Here is a 17,518-nt window from a genome sequence, read left to right on the forward strand (position 1 = left end):
TCCTGCCACTAACTCAAATCCTCCACACCCAATCATGAGAGGGCCTTGTAGATAATCCCAAAAGTTACATGCTGGCAATAAAGATCAAGTGCAAGGATCCAATTCTAACTCTGCTCATGGTGGCAGGTTTTCACACGGGTTAAAATTTGGCCTTGAGAATGTAACAGAAAACTTTCTCTGCCTTCTGAAGTTGGAATATGCAGTGTATAACTAGGAAAGTCTCATAAAATACATAACAATCGGCAATCTTCCCATTATACTTATTTCAGAGTATGATCCCAACCACAGCACAAATGCATGTTGTTTTTATCAGTAGCTGTTACTCAAAACCAGTATCTGAAAAAGAAGCAAAATAAGAAACAGGAACCACTCAATCAATTAGAAAAGTTTACATATTCTAAAAAGTTTAAAAGATTAAATATCAGGATTCTTTAATATCCCCAGAATATATTGAATGTGAAATCATTTGAGAACTACAGGCAAACACACACAACTGAAATAGAAACAAAATTCACAGAATTTCTTGGATGCATTAAACCTGAACCAGAAACATTAAACAATCCTACTTGTCTTTAGACAGGACTGTTGCTTGAAGAGAATGAGCTCTTTTGCGGAGGTATTTTCTTTCCTGGAAATAATGCAGACAATGAGGATATGCCAGTAAGTGCAAACACAAAGGGCTTGGCCATATTACAGAATGAGAAAAAGACAAATTTCACAAGCACTGTGGGTGTGTAATTAGAGCAGATGTAGCGCAAATGAAGATGACTTTTTTTTGGTCTGTATGCATGGGGAGTTTAATAAATAACTTATTTCTAGACATCAGCCTGCTCCTGCCCCACAGAACTCATTTCTTCCTACCCTGACTTAGTCTATTCTCCCTAGGTCCAGTCCTTGCCCACTTATATCCGCAATTCCTCTGACGCTTTACACCTGTTTCGAAATTTCCAGTTTGCAGGCTCCAGCAGCCTCCTCTTTACTATGGATGTGCCATCCCCTTACACGTCCATTCCCCCACCAGGATGGTCTCAGGGCTTTCCGCTTCTTCCTGGACCAAAGGCCTGAGCTGTCCTCACCCACCACCACCCTCCTCTGCTTGGCCAAGCTCATCTTCACCCAAAACAATTTCTCTTTTAACCGGTCTCATTTTCTTCAGGTCAGAGGGGTGGCCATGGCTACCTACATGGGCCCCAGTTATCCCTGTCTCTTTGTGGGGTACGTGGAACATTCCTTGTTCCAATCCTATTCTGGCCCCACCCACAACTCTTTCTCCAATATATTGATGATATCATCAGTGCTGCTGCCCTCTCTCGTCCGGAATTGGAAAAGTTCATCGATTTCGCTTCCAATTTCCACCCCGCCCTCACTTTCACCTGGTCTATCTGATTCCTCCCTTCCTTTCCTCAACATGTCTGTTTCCATTTCTGGGGATGAACTGACCACTAACATCCACTATAAACCTACTGACTCCCACAGCTACCTGGACTATACATCCTTGCACACTGCTTCCTGTAAAGACTCCATTCCATTCTCCCAGTTCTGTTGTTTCTGTCCCATATGTTCCAATGAGGCCAACTTCAACAAGGGAGCCTACAAAATGTCCACTTTATTCCTCAACTGAGGATTCCCCAGCACCGTTGTCAACAGGGCCCTCAATGAGGTCTGACCCCACCTCCTGTGCTTCTGCCGTCACCCCCTCTCTTCCCTCCCACAACTGTGATAGGGTTCCCTTTGTCCTTAACTACCATTCCACCAGCATCCACATCCGGAAGATCATCAGCTGCCATTACTGCCACCTCCAGTGAGATACTACCACCAGACACATATTCCCCTCCCCTGCCTTGTCTGCCATCCACAGGCACACTAAGGTCCATCATCCTTCACTCCCAACATATCCCCACAGCCCCATGGCACCGACCCCTGCAACTGAAGGTAAAACACCTGCCCATTTACCTCCTCCCTCTTCAGTATCCAAGGGCCCAAACATAACTTCCAGGTGAAGCAGCACTTTACCTGCACATCTCACAATCTAGAATACCGCATCCACTGCTCACAATGTGGTCTCACCTACAGTGGAGAAACAAAGTGGAGACTGGGTGATTGCTTTGCAGGACACCTGTGTTGGGCTTGCAAAAAAGACCCTGAGCTTCCAGCTGCCTTCCACTTTAACACACTCACTGTTCCCTGGCCAACACCTCTGTCTCAGGCTTGCTGCAGTGTTCCAGTGAAGTTCAGTGCAAGCTAGAAGAACAGCACCTCATTTTCCACCTGGGGACCCTGCAGCCCTCTGGACTCAATATCGAGTTCAATAATTTTAGGGCTCGAACACTCCCATGTCCTAACACCCTACCCCACACACCAGGTCTTGTTATCATATGGCCTGCCATTACATACTACCTATTGTTAGCCACTAACAGTCTCCATTAACACCCTCTTAGCCAGATTGTTATCCACTCCTTTGTCTGTCCAACTGTACTTCTCTCTCTTTGGCCTCAATCCCCACCTATTGTTTATTCCAGACACCCTCCCCCCACCCTATCTTCTGCATATAAACCAACATTTTCCTAGCTACCATCAGTTCTGAGATAGGGTCACCGGACCTGAAGCATTAACTCTGTTTTCTCTTCATAGATGCTACCAGACCTACTGAGCTTTTCTAGCAAATTCTGTTTTTGTTTCTAGACACATGACTTTTTAAAACAGATTGAGTACCTGGGATGATACTGAGGATTTGTTCACATTGGGACAGTTTTACAAGTGGACATAGTAAACAATGAGGAGTATAAATTTGCTTTTGGTTTAAAAGGATTTTGTTTTTGCTTAAGGAAAAAGCCCATAGTTTGAAAAGTTTTACACAAATGTCCCAGTGGAAGTTAGATGTGTGAAAAAGCATCTGCTGAAGAAATGAATAGTTTAGACCTATTAAGAAATGCATTACCTCAGTGTAAGGATTTTAGTTTGAAATTTCCAGATCAGAAGCATTGGGTTAGAACCCTGAAGAATTAATTCAAAGTTGAGAAAGTATAAGATCAGTTGTGTGACTAATCAAGGAAAAGGCTACGTAATGTTCATGACTGGGAATTGAAAGAAACAATTAAGTTAAACTTTATAGATGTGATAAAGACACAATTGCTCTGTGGTGTGTGTAAAGTGATGTCATGTTTTTACTGTATTTTTAAATACTTCAAATTGTATTATAAGTAGCTTGGCTTTATATTATTTTATCTGCTTTTCCTTTGCATAATAAATTTCTGTTTTATTGCTAAAACCAAATCTGCAGCATTGTGTGTTCATTTAGTGAAAGACCACCTTGTTGGTCTTAAAAAAAGTCAAAATATGTTCTATCAAGCCAGATTTCAGTCTGGTATCTGACTTGACAATAAGAAAATCAGCTGGAATAACAACAGCATTCACAGTTGAAACAAGTTTCAAACAGAACAATGAAATTATGAATTCTAGTTCCACAAGCAAGTCATATATAGGAATAAACCACAGCAATTATGGTGTGTCATCATTTCAACTTCCACGAATGAGATTGCACAGCCGCAGGCATTAGAAAAGACTAATCCCAGACACAGCAATGCTTGCTCAGAAAAATATAGCGATGGGTGTAAGATAGCCTTACCTGTTGAGACAGACACTCAAAACGCCCAATATTACACTTGCTATTATATTTTCTGTCAATGATTACTTTGATAGTGTCTTCCTGTACATTAGCACACAGTATGGCAGTAACAGATGTAGAATGTGACATGCTTGGACTCAAGTTGATCTCAATTAGCCAGGGTTTAAAATCTTCTCCCAGCAAGAAATCAGCACCATATAGTCCAAAATTGTTTTTGCGTGCTTGCACAATGGCCTGAACCGTCACCAAAGAACAAATGATAGCCTTTTTCATGGAAGGGTAGACCGTCTCCTGCCAGATGTTGTCATGGCCTTTAATTCTTAAATAGTCTTGGAACTCATTACTTGACCACATGTTCTCTTTTGGCACCAGTGGGTTACGATCAGCAGAGGGTTTTAATCGCTTCTGAATGGCATTGTTGCAGAGGTGCACTGAACTGCAGAAAAATAAACAGCATTGCATTCATTTTACCAGAGATTTTGCATAAACTAGGCTACTTAATTTTAAAACATCACGTTCCTAATATAGCACTGAAAGTAGTTGTGGTGGCGTACAGTACTGTCAAGGCAAATGTTCTGAGGACAAGGGTTCGAACCTCACCATGGCAAATAATTAAATAAAAATCTGGAATTAAAAGTTAGTCTAATTGTGACTTTCAAACGTCATAAAATCCTATTATTAATGTGCTTTAGGGAAGGAAATCTGCCCTCCTTACCTGCCTGGCCTACACATGACTCCAGACCTAAAGCAATGCAGTTGACTCTCAACTGCTCTCTAGGCAATTAGGCTTGGGCAATAAATGCTGGTCCAGCCAGAGAACCCATTTCCCATGAACAAATTATTTTACAAGTCCAGTTCATGAAAGTAGTGGTGAATTTAGCATGCCGAAAGAGCAGTAGGGCCCATAACTCTGTTACCATCTAAATGTCTTGCTGAGGCACCAGAGTCATCAGCATTAAAATGAAGGCAAACAATCATACGAGAGAAAAAGGATGAGAGAGTTATGAAGAGAGATGACAGGTGGTCACCATTCTCAACGTTGTTGCTGGGACAAGAGAGCTACTAGCCATTTGTTTGCCCAGCAGCTCATAGATGTGGGACATTCTCACAGGTGGAAACATATGTCCCATTTCATAACCATAATTTAACCATAATTTGCAGGGCAAGCCAAGCAAGTAGATATAGGCTCACTTCTGGGTTTGAGACTGCTGGCAACAACTATTGTCATGCAATGGTTTCAACTGTCCGTATATAGCTTGGGTTTCAAAAATGCCTATTCTATATAAAGGATGAGCCACTTTCTTATCTCCTGTTAAAGCCATTCAACTGATATACACACCTTTAATGTAGCCACTGCTGGTTGGGATTCCACAGAATCAGAATCATAGAACTGCTGCAGAGCAGGAGGAGGACATTCAGCCCATACTGAGAGTACTGGCTCTCTAACTGACCATCTCATTCAGTACCATCTTTCTGCCTTTGTTCCACAACCCTATGCATGCTTTCTCTTTTGTTAACCATTTAATTCCTATTCAAATCCCTCAACTGAACATTCTCAGGCAGTGCATTCCAGGCCTTAAGCCCTCCCTGTACGACAAAGCTTTTTCTCATATCACTCTTGTTTCTGTAGCTTCTTACTTTAAATCTGTGCCCTCTCATTCTTGATCCTTTCATGAATGGGATCAGTTTCTGCATAGCTACTTTGCTTAGGCTCCTCATGATTTTGAATACCTCTACCAAATCTCCTCACAGCCTTCTCTTCTCCAGGAAAATCAGTCCTAACTTCTTCAATCTATTTTCATAACTAACGTCCCTTATCCCAGGAACCATTCACAGAAATCTTTTGCGCACTCTTCCTTTGCCTTCATAGCATTCATAAAGTCCAGTGCCCAGAACTGGATGCAATACTCCAGCTTAGGCTGAACTAATGTTCTTATATTTCAACCTAACCTCCTTGCACTGCCCCATTCATAAATTTGAGAATACTGAAAGAGTTATTCTAAACTTGTCAAGCTGTTCTGTGAAATTCAATGACTTCTGTATATCTACATCTAGGCCTCATTGGATACGGAGATAGGATAAGACGAAGTAAGGTAAGAGAAGATTCATGTGGACAGGCATTACATTGCAGCCAGTCTCCTTGTGCCCTCATTGCAGTGATGATCACTGCGTTGTCAATACAAGTCTGAATCCTTTTCAAGGACTTGCTATGGGAACTATTTCTGTTGCATCTGCAACAAAAGCTGTCAGTTCTCTGTGCTCTACTCCTAGTCTTTTTCTGCTGCTCCTACACATCTGCTTGAAATGCTCCTCTTTCTTGAAATGCCTCCTGCCTTGCTAAAACTTCTTCAAACTGCAAGCCGACCCCAGATGCATTCTCTACGGCTTCCCAACACTGGTACCTTGACAGTGTTCCCAAGCCCCAGATCTCTTCAGAACTGATAAAACCCAAAGCTTCTTCAGTGCTTCTATTGTCCCTGAAGTACTCCCATATCCACCCCACATTGACACATCCTCCAATATGTCCATGTTTAACCACACTGCATGCTCTGAAGGCTCCAGTACCTGAATCCTATCCCTCATGGGTATTTGCAGATCAACCTTTCATCTCAAATCGCTCCCAGGCCCCATTTCCCTGCAGCTACTATATGAATTAAAATATTCAGGAACAAACAGGCAGATGGGTAGTACGATGCAAACAAAAAATGTCAGCACTAAGCATAGACAGAGAGAGAAGTAAAAGAATAGAAGACAACTAGGTTGGCTCAGATAGTGACAAGGGAAAGAAATTATAAAGCAGCAAGTCAACAAGATATATAATTGAAAAAAAAAGCCTGTTTTACCCTAATTTTGCCCAGGGCCAACTGCACAGCAATCAGTTCCAATTATAATGAAGCAAGTTCGTTGCCACATTGTCAGCTGTACCATAGGAAATCCCCTAACATGATGTGTGAGTTGATATATTCCTGATCTTATCACTGAGAAAGGCTGTTATTCATGTAATATACATTTCTTGCCTGCAATGCCTTTCATAGCTATAATCGCTATTCCTGATTTACTGTTTATGATCCAATCTCTAATTGTAACATGTCACAATTAAATTCCTGTTTTGACAACTTTGTGATAAAACAGATTTCTTATTCATTCTCACGATATGGGGTGTGGATGTTATTTATGTATTGCAAATGAAGCTTAGCTATGTGTAAGCATCAATGGGCAGCTTCTCCTCTCTTCTTTTAAAATTCACTTGTGGGACATGGGTTTCACTGGCTAGGAATTTATTGCCCATCCCTAGTTGTTCTTGAGAAGGTGGTGATGAGCTGCCTTTTTGAACCTCTGCAGTCCATGTGCTGTAGGTAGACCCACAATGCTGTTGTGGGAGGGAGGAAATTCCAGGATTTTGATGCACGATATATCCAGGATTTTGAACAACGATATATTTCCAAGTTAGGATGGTGAGAGGTTTGGAGGGGAACTTGCAATTGGTGGTTTTCCCATGTATTTGCTGTCTTTGCCCTTCTAGATGGTAGCGTCATGGTTCTGAAGATGTCATGTAAGAAGCCTTGGTGAGTTTCTGCAGTGTATCTTGTGGATGACACATACAGGTACGCCTGAGCATCAGTGGTAAAGGGTGTGGATGTTTGTGGATGTGGTGCCAATCAAGTAGGCTGCTTTGTCCTGGATGGTGCTAAACTTCTTAAATCTTGTTGGAGCTGCGCTCATCCAGGCACTGGGGAGTACTGCATCGCACTCTTGACTTATGCCTTGCAGATGGTGGACAGGCTTTGAGAAGTCAGGAGGTAAGTTATTTGTTGCAGCAACCCAATCTCTGATCTGCTCGTGTATCCATTATATTTATAGCCCAATTTTTGGTCAATGGTAACACTCAGGGTGTTGACAGTGGGGAATTCTGTGATGGTAATATTACTGAATGTCAAGTGGCAGTGTTTAGAGATAGTCATTGCCTGGCATTTGGGTGGCACATACGTTACTTGCCACATTTCAGCCACGCCTAGATGTTGTCTAGATCTTGCTGCATTTTGTCATGCAGAAAATGTCTTTGATGAGCCAGTTGAAGTTACTGGGCCCTGGTATGAGACAAATCACCTGAAATGGCTTCACTTCTTCCAATATTACCTCAGATGTTCTCAAGGATCTATACTTGGCATCCTCCCTGTTTCTCATCTGCACGCTGCATTCAGATGATGTCATCAACAGGCAGAGTGTTAGTTTTCAAGTGTATGCTGAGGAAATACAGCTTGACCTCACCACTACCTCTCTCAACTCCTCTATAATAATGAAGTGCTTCAGGAAGTTAGTCATGGCTCACATCAAATAAAGTCTCCAGCCTGCCTCAATCCCTTGCAATTTGCCCAGCAGCACAACAGGTCCACAGCAAATGCCATTTTCCTAGCCCTACACTCATCCCTGGAACATCAGAATAATAAGGATACCTATGTCAGGCTTCTACTTATTGACTACAGTGCTGCCTTCAACATTATAACCCCAACCAAGCTAATCTCCAAACTCTGAGACCTAGGTCTCTGGTCCACTCTCTGCAACTGGATCTTCAGCTCCCTGACCCACAGACCGCAATCAGTGAAGATAGACGATGGCACCTCCTCCATGACAATCCTCAACACCAACACCCTGCAAGGATATATACTCAGCCCCCTACTGTTCTCCCTGTACACTCATCCAAACGCCACCTACAAGTTCACTGATTACATCATCGTTATAGGCCAGATCTCAAACAATGATGAGACAGAATACAGGAAGGAGATAGAAAGCAATCTCTCCTTCAATATCAGCAAAACTAAAGAACTGACCATCGACTTCAGGAAGAAAGAGGGAGGTCATGTCCCTATCGACATCAATGGAGCTGGGGTGAAGAGAGTGGAAAGCGTCAAGTTTCTAGGACTGACCATAACTAACAATCTGTCCTGGTCCTCCCAATCAGATGCAATGGTCAAGAAGGCACAACAATGCCTCTTCCTCCTTAGAAGACTAAGCACATTTGGTATATCCATAAAGGACTCTCAGCAACTTTTACAGATGTACAATAGAAAGCATTCTGTTTTTGGTGCATAACGGCTTGTTATGGCAACTATTCTGTGCAGCATCGTAACAAGCTACAGAAAGTTGTGAACACAGCCCAGTTGGTCAGCAAGCCAACCTCCCATCCACGGACTCCACCTATACTTCTCATTGCCTCAGAAAGGCAGCCAACATCAAAGACTCCTTCCACCCCCAGCTATACGCTCTTCCAACCTCTTCCATTAGGCAGAAGATATAAAAGCTTAAACATACGTACCAACAGGTTCAAGTACAGCTTCTTCCCTGCAGTTATTAGGCTGCTGAATGGACCTCTCTAATTTCAAATCAATGTTCATCTTGCTTTTGTGCATCTCCCATGCAGCCGTCACTTATATATCTCAGTCTGTTTAAACACCCCATGATTTGTATGTCCTTGTTTGACATGATCTCCCTTACTGCATACAAAACTTTTCACTGTACTTAGGTACATGTGACAACAATAAATTGAAACAAATCTTTGTTGCAAACTTATCATGCTGCTCGTTCAACATCCAGTAATGGATGAGCAGAAATTTATTCTGATTAAATACTGATGCCATCTTTTTAGGTCTCCACTGCAAACTCCTTTTTCGAGCCACAAACTCCAACTCGCTTCCTGCAACAGTCTAAAATTAAGGCTGGGGTCACATCTGGCCCACATTTGACATTTGCATACTTTGAGCATTTTCAAACTCACATTTGCACCATCACTAGGATAGCCTATTTTCATCTCAGTAACATCAACTGATCTGCCCCACGTCAGCTTGTCTACTACAGAAACCCTCATCCATGCCTTTTTTACCTCTAGGCATGAATATTCCCAACTATCCTGGGTGGTCTCCCATGTTTTATCTTCTGTAAACTTGTAGTCATCAAAATCTCTGCTGCCCGAGTCTTAATGAAATAACTCCAGAGAGTCTGGCATCTCGTCACCAGGTCGCCCTTTGCTTACACATGGAGGATCCTTGACACTGATCCAGCTCCCTTAGAGCCAGCTCTCAGAGTGAACTGGTTGTCTGACACTCCTGTTCTTTTTCTTTTCGCTCAGGAATGGCACCTAAAGTTATCCCAATGACCCTGCAGCTTTTACAACTCAGCTATGAATAGACCCATCACTTGTAGTGACCACCAAACTGATGAGCTCACAAATCAAATACTCACTATTTGGTCAGCACCTTTTCTGCAGTGATTTATGCTTCTGCTATCCCAATGCAGATATAACTTCTGCACTGCTTCATGTCTTGTCTGAAGCTTCTTTTCCCCTGTGGTTTACATGTCTGCATCACGCCTTTGTCATTTGGAAAATCACCACTTATCACTATGTTGAATTTCTTTGTTATTTTCACTAACACAGAATTACCACTTTCATTTTGGTTTGATAAGCAACTTAGGCTTAATTTACCTGAAAATCTTGATCAGGTTCACTTAACAACCAACTGATAACGTGGAGTCACACAGCGATGTCTGTATACATCCTTAGTCTAACATACTATTGTTTAGAATGCCTATGATTAATGGTCATGTGGTGTCATCTGGTCCAAAGCCCATTAGCAGCCTCAGCCCTTAACCTGGCTAATAATCAATTGCCATTAAATACTGTTTGGAAAGTTAGATGCACTTAGTGGACTTCAAAATAATTCTACAGAGGCCAGTATCCCGTCACCAAGTCACCCTTAATTTACATGTGGAGAGTTCTTGACACTGACCCAGCTCCCTCAGAGCCAGCTTCTCAGAGAGAATAGGATCTCTGACACTCCTGTTTATGTCTGTCAGCCAGGGCTCCCTAATTGGACCAGATTAACAACCCCAATCAGAGAACTCATATTCTATGATATCCAGCTGGCTGACCTCATTACAGTCATTACAGTTAACTCACATAAGTTCCAATCCCTTATTTTTCTTGTATTTGCTGACCCACATTGCCTCCCAGTTGAGTGACATTTTGATTTTGAAAGTCTCATCTTTTGTCAAGTTTTCCTTTCTCCATCCCTACCTAACTCTGCAATAGCCTGAAGCCCCACCAATCATCTTAGATATCTGTGTTCCTCAAATTTGGGCATCTTGCATATCCCAGGTTTTAACCACTCCACCATTGATTCAGACACCTTCAGCTGCCAAGGCCGTAAAATCAGGAACAGGCTCTTCACACCTCCCCACCTCTCTGTCCCAATTTCCTCCATTAAGACTCTCCCTAAAAACTATTTCTTTGACCAAGCTTTAGTTTATCTGATATAATATCTCCTTCCATTTCCCCCGACCCTGATCTTCACTGACTTCAGTGTCTAGGATTTAGTAGTACAATCAAACATGCTGCCCTAATGTTAAGAACAATCACTGTCATCACACCCAGCATTTTGCCTCTATTATCCATGTTTTCATAAATGAACAAAGACTATAACTATGTCAGGCGCTTATTGGATCTGATAGAATGCACTAGCTGTTGCAGCTTGATAATGCTGTTGACATCACCTTCCATCAGTTTGCTACTGATTAACCTACTCCTAATGTGTCAGTAATTGAGCAATTGATAGCTATTGGCTCATATCCTGCCCATCATGGCTAGCATATACCTGAACTTAACAGAGATGGAGCTGGGAAAATCTGGCATTTTAGCTGCTAGATATGAATCTGTAAACATGACTAGTCAGGCTGTTCCTTGTCTTGTCTGTGACATACCACTATCAGTATTACCATCATTACCAAGAAATCAATCTTTCCCTTCTTACTAGAATTTGATTCTCATCATGGAATTTCTAGGCACTTCAGAGGGAGGTTGAGAGCCAATTATGTTCTTGTGAAACTATAGACAGATTAGGTAATGGCTCCAGGTTTCCTTCTCTAAAGGACATCAATGAACCAGTTAGGCTTTTACAACAATTCAACAATTGGTCACCTTTACAGCTATCAACATGTTTCCAGTTTAACTAGTGTGATGCAGTTTTAAAACTTACATTCTCTCAAATATTTGCCCAAGCCTCTGGATTATTGAAAAGCCATTGAGCTGAAATATTGTATAGACTTTAACTCCCACCATCTCTCAGGAGGTGAATGGGGACATACAATTGGGAAGTAAGATTAGAGTAGGGGGGTTGGAAAACCCACTGCCTTCCCACTACTGTGTCCTACTACAGGATAATATTACAGGGCAGGGAAGATTGGGGATGGTTTTCTGACCATTTAAGGTCCTTAAGTGGTCACTTAAAAGTTTCATGCATTAACTGATATTCTACTTGCGGGGGTGGGGGGAACTGGCCTGCACCATGTGGACAGTCTGTCCAATAAAAGGTAACAGCTTCCTAGCTGACTTAGGGTGGGACCACCTGAGTGGATAGCTGGTAGCTCATGAAAAGTCACTGTTTACAAGGACTTGCTCCACGAAAAGAGACACCAAGTCGTCTACCACAAACCTCCTCACTCCACTCGCCAGAGCTTGCTTAGCTGGCCCTGGTGAGTCCAACTGACTCATTAGCATTCTTGGTGCTCCATGTAGCCCTCCTGCATTACTACAAGTGGTCACCCTTTCCAGTGGTGCTGTTGGGACCAGCAGGAATTCTGGGTGGGATTTCTGTCCTTAAAGGCAGAGAAATCTGATGACAGGCAAGTTAATGGCCTGAATGACATTGAATTTCATCAGTGCTTCCAAAAATGACACAGCAAGGTTGTCCTCTGGATTTCTAGCGACTGGACCAGGCCACTACTATGGCGATCAATTGAGCCTTGTTATGTATCCAAGGATACAATGGATCTGCTGAATATTTCCAGAATTTTTTGCCTTCATTTCAGATTTCCAGTATCTTTGATATTTTGCATTTTGGGTCACGTGTCCAGTAAATCAGTACAGTTCCATGCCATAAGTAACTTCAAATATGTTGGAAACAATCTTTTCTTTTTAATTGCTTTACCTGTCTAGGTTTTCGAGTGTGAAAGGCTGTGTGGAAAATCTTAAGTAGCAGTCCTTATAGAACCAAATGTTTATTGGGTTCCAGTCTGTGACAAGAAACCACAATCTGATGTCGAATTTAGTATCATAAATCAAAAGAGGCTTCTCAATATACTTCTGCACAACCCACTTGGTGTTTTTTAAAGAAGGGTCAAAGTCCTTCAGTTTTAGAAACTCATCCAGCCTGTCTACACATTTTATTCCTGTAAATTCAACATTCAAAAAATATTTCATTAGGAAGGCTCTAGGGTTATAAGGTTTTAAACATTTTCTAACTCTATAGTCATTTGGTAGTACAGAACTTGAGTATTGCTGAAATAAAAGACCACATTTTGACGAAGCTTTTCATCATGCACCCATCAAGAAAACTTGCAAGATTAAGTGTAAACAGATTATTCTGGTGACTTTGTAGGACATGTAAAATGAGAAAAATAAACATCTTATTACTATTTCACTGTACTTCACAATAGAGCTAGTTGGAAAATATTTTCAACAAAAAAAATTCTGACATCTCAGAGTTTAGGGAGATTAATCACCCTAACCATGTTGTCTTTGGTAGTACCAGCCATAAAATAGCCACTAACACATAGATTTGGCTTCTAATGAAATTACTGGTAATGGAACTGATGCTATGAAATATTTGCTTTAGGTGTTTCATGCAGTTTAAAGGTCATGTGGAAAATGTTTACAAATGGTCACCAACAAGATAAATTACAATAAGCCAAATCAATGTAACTGATTCTTAAAACTGATATGGGCTTGATCCATGGTGCCCTATTTTCTAAGAAATGTCAGTCAACCTGTACAAGCCCTTTCATAATGCAATCCTAAGTTATTTGCCATTTTTTGTACTGCAATTGATTATTGAAGACTTATTGAATGATTCATTATTGAACATACATTGACATGTTTCTTTTCAATATTTGTGCTGCTGACTCAGAGACATTGGTAGTGCTTGCCTTTGCAACATTAAAGCATTTAGAGCCCTTTCAATCGGGACCTGATCAGGGAAGATGTGGAAGGCTCCTCTGATGCTGCTTGGCCTGCTGTGTTCATCCAGCTCTACACCTTGTTATCTCAGATGTGGAAGGCTGATAGCCAGCTATTGGAAGGAAGACGACGACATCCAAAGTAATTGGAACTCTTTCCTTTCTGGGAGTAACAGGAAATGGTGTGCACTCATGAGCTCCAATAGGAAAGTCATAGCCTCCCCTTTCCCAAAAAGCCCTCCTTGTGACTTAACTGGTTAGCAGAAAACCTTCCGCTGCATTGGTTTATACTCTCTAGCACATGAACTCTGCCAATCGGCTAGGTATTGCTTTCTAGCTGTTTTGAGTGGGTGGCCAATTTATAGCTAAGGCCCAAAACTTAAAATAAACTGGTCCTGAGATTTAACCTAGTGGGTGCATTTTGTGTTTATGTGTCCTTGTCATCTTGAAAACTGCTAGACGTTAAAATGATCCCATTATTAATACATGCTTGATATTCTACACAAATATGTCAGTTTGGTTGGCCATTTTCTCTAGACAGTGAAATAATAATGCTGACACTTCTCGACAGGTGTTTCCACCTGTGCAACTATTATATTCCTTTACAGCATGTCCTCTATTTTACTAAGAGCTATAACCATGTGAATAGCGCAGCCAAATTTATTGAATGTTACCTCGGCCCTGTGACTTTGCAGCTGGTTTGACAATCCAGATGTTTCTGATACCATCAATTTCCAACTGTGGATGCACTGATTTTAGTCTATTCAGAATGTTCTGGCAATCAATTAAATAATTTTGTGAACCAGGAATTGTAGCTTCATTGCTGAAGAAACACAAATGAAAAGGAAGAAAAAAGTCTGGGCACCTCAAAACATTGATGCTTTTGACTTAGTCTCTATAAGGTGTTATAATTTCATATGTTCATTACAATATTCAGCTTCAGGTCAGGATACTTGACCTATTTTGAACAGACATCAGTGCCCAAGTTCAAAGAGATGGGCTGGTTAACCACAACTTAAGCATGACATTTTACTTTTCACTTAACAAACAGACATCAGAGGCTTCAAGTACAGATAAGATTCATAATCTGATGGCCTTGCCTATACAAGGCAACACCTTACTTAAAAAGAAAACAAATCAACAAAATCAGTTGCTCTGCAAAATAGAAAAATATTTGCAGTGAAATGAAAGCTTGCTGATACTGTAGTAACTGGCCACTAGGAAGGTTTTCACATAGGTATCAATAACATGCACTTTGAATATTTACTTTGTTCTTCACCATCTAGCAGAAATCTACAACTTGATTGTAAGCCACGAGTAGAAGGTGAGCTCTATTCTTCTACCCAAGTGCACAACCTCAAAAACAGTGCTTCACAAATGTTTGCACACTGTGACCCCATTTCAAGACTTGAAAATTCTCCTCTCGCCTCTGTGTGACCTGAGAGAGCAAATAAGGGTCAGGATGGTGAGTAGCTTGGAGGATAACTTCATAGTGTTCCCTTCTAGATGATAGTGGGCATTGATTTGGAAGAAGCTGTCTAAGGAATGATGCTGAGTTTTCTCAGTGTATCTTCTGGATGGTACACACTGCTGCTACTAAGTGAAAGTCAACTAGATGGGGCTTTACAACAATTGATAATGGTTTCATGCTCATCATTATCTTTTTATTTCCAGATATTTATTGAATTTAAATTCCATCATCTGCAGTGGTGCCATATAAACACTGGGTGCCCAGAACATAATCTGGGTTTCTGGATTTCTTGTCCAGCAACAATGCAACTATACCATTCAACTACAATGTTTCTCTCTCTGTAGATATATTCTGACCTGCAGTCATTTCCAACACTTATTTTTACTTTAGATAACCAACATCCAGAATATGTAGCATTTGTTATAAATAAACTATTAAATATACAATATGCTGCAAAATCAAGCAGCCTGGAGTGGCAGACCTAACAGAAATAGGTAAAGCCAAGGCAAAGTGAAGCATGGGTTCGTGGGTGGGGGGTGGGTTGTGGAGAGATCCATGATGGCAGGTATCACAATCCTCAGTGGCACTCTCCCACAAATTCTATCTCATTCTCTGCAGGGATGCCAGCACTTTAAGTGCAAATGCAAGGGACAAATAAGGGAACTTCCTCTCAAAGAACCACACATCCCACACAAATGCCTTCCTGCACATCAAAGGATTGAAGTAGTACAGTTAGTCAACAGACACTGGCAGCAAGTCACTACCTTTTCAGATATGACTAGTATAGCTGATAATAAGTTGAGCGCAAAGCTATGCCAATAAAATTTGTGTCCAGAAGATATGAACACAAAACACAATTTGGATCTGTACAGCTTCTTCTGTTGAATACCTTTCCAAGCCTGTGTTATCACAAAATAATGAGAAATTAAACAAACAAAAGGTTTAATGGTAGAAATACCATCAACAACAGACAAAACAAACTCTAATCACACTCACACTGATGCTTTGGATGCGCTAAGTTTAGGCAAAGCTCACTCATTTAAGTTAGATGCCTAACACTTGCTTAGAATTAAGGAAGAGAGTAAGCAGGTTAAATAATTATACATGAAATGCCCAATCAAAATTTCTGTCATTTAGTATCCAACATTTAACAATATGAGCAAACAAGTGACACAAACATATTTTCCACTGATTTGCAGCTTTTTCAGTTCTGTTAATCTTCAGCAAGGTTACTGCAAGAGGTCAGGGTGAATCCAAAATGGAAATTCATGGCCAAAGCTTGGACAGAAAGATGGAAAACTTACAATATAAAAAAAGAGACCACGCTAATATTGCAAATGCTGATCTAAGTGAGTGTAGATATGTGTATGTTTCCGGTAGGATTAGGAGTAGTTGATGTTAACTGGAGTATAAAGTAAGAACCAGTTCCTGCAGGAAAGGGCTTGTCTGTAAAGAGTATAGTGACCTCCATTTATACTGGATTGGGGAATGTGAATAAAGTGTTGTGGAAAATTGACCAGCTCCTGCTTCCTTACTAAATAAATATTTACCATATTAACAGGCCCTTAATCCATCACGTCCGCGCAAGCTGAAAAAATGTCTATACCATTCAAAGAATAATCATTACAGCTCGTGCTTACTTACTGAATGAGGGAGTAATGCTGTTCAATCAGATTTGCCCATTCCTTTAGGCTAAGCATTGGTGAGATGTTCACTTCAAAATATTTTCCAGCACGCTTCAGACTTTGCAAAAACTCTTCACACACTTTGATAGCAGTTTCTATCAGTGCAGTGGATAACTGACCAGTTGTTTTGTTGGGCTTGATAGAATCTGAGAAAGGGCAAATGAATATTCCACTAAGTAGAATGTATTGTAGCTGATTATTTTGGAGTTAACAATAGGGTTAGGTACTGCAATCATGAAATCTGGTATGCAAGTTGAAATGAAAGATTCCAAAGGTTGTGCATAAAGTTGGAATGTGTTAATGTAGCATTAAAACCAAACCAGTACACAGACCAGAGGAAATGGCATGGTCAAGAGAATGATCATGCATTGGGTTCATAGAATCAGAAAATCCCTACAATGCGGAAGCATTTAGCCCATCAAGTCCACACCTACTCTCTGAAGAGCATCCCACCCAGACCGACTTGCTCTACTCTATCCCTATAACCCTACATTTCCCATGGCTAATGCACCTAACTTGCACATCCCTGGATATTCAGAGGAAACACACATAGGCATAAGGAATGGTTGAGTAGGTCTGTCTATATTCATTGGGGACTGGAAGAATGAGAAGTGATCTTATTGAAATGTAAGATGCTGTGGAGATTTAGGGTACGTGCTTGGAGAATATTTCCTCATAAGATTGTATGTAGAACTAGGGGGCAGAGCTTTATAATAATTTAAAATAGAGATG

General features: G+C 41.0%; 1 protein-coding gene across 1 annotated transcript in view; it reads right to left on the reverse strand.

Annotated features, from left to right (window-relative positions):
* Window positions 1–529: 529 nt before the first annotated feature.
* Window positions 530–17,518, reverse strand: part of LOC109927381 (protein monoglycylase TTLL8-like) — a 55,625-nt gene continuing 38,636 nt past the window's right edge. The window contains exons 9-13 of the mRNA XM_048610474.1: window positions 16,746–16,932; window positions 14,305–14,453; window positions 12,604–12,844; window positions 3,626–4,061; window positions 530–628 (exon numbers count right to left, since the gene is read on the reverse strand). Coding sequence (XP_048466431.1) covers window positions 563–628; window positions 3,626–4,061; window positions 12,604–12,844; window positions 14,305–14,453; window positions 16,746–16,932 — 1,079 coding nt within the window. The 3' untranslated portion in view covers window positions 530–562. The remainder of the gene's footprint in view (window positions 629–3,625; window positions 4,062–12,603; window positions 12,845–14,304; window positions 14,454–16,745; window positions 16,933–17,518) is intronic.

The sequence above is a fragment of the Rhincodon typus genome, chromosome 22, assembly GCF_021869965.1.
Source record: "Rhincodon typus isolate 14 chromosome 22, sRhiTyp1.1, whole genome shotgun sequence".
NCBI classification, from domain to species: Eukaryota; Metazoa; Chordata; class Chondrichthyes; order Orectolobiformes; family Rhincodontidae; genus Rhincodon; species Rhincodon typus.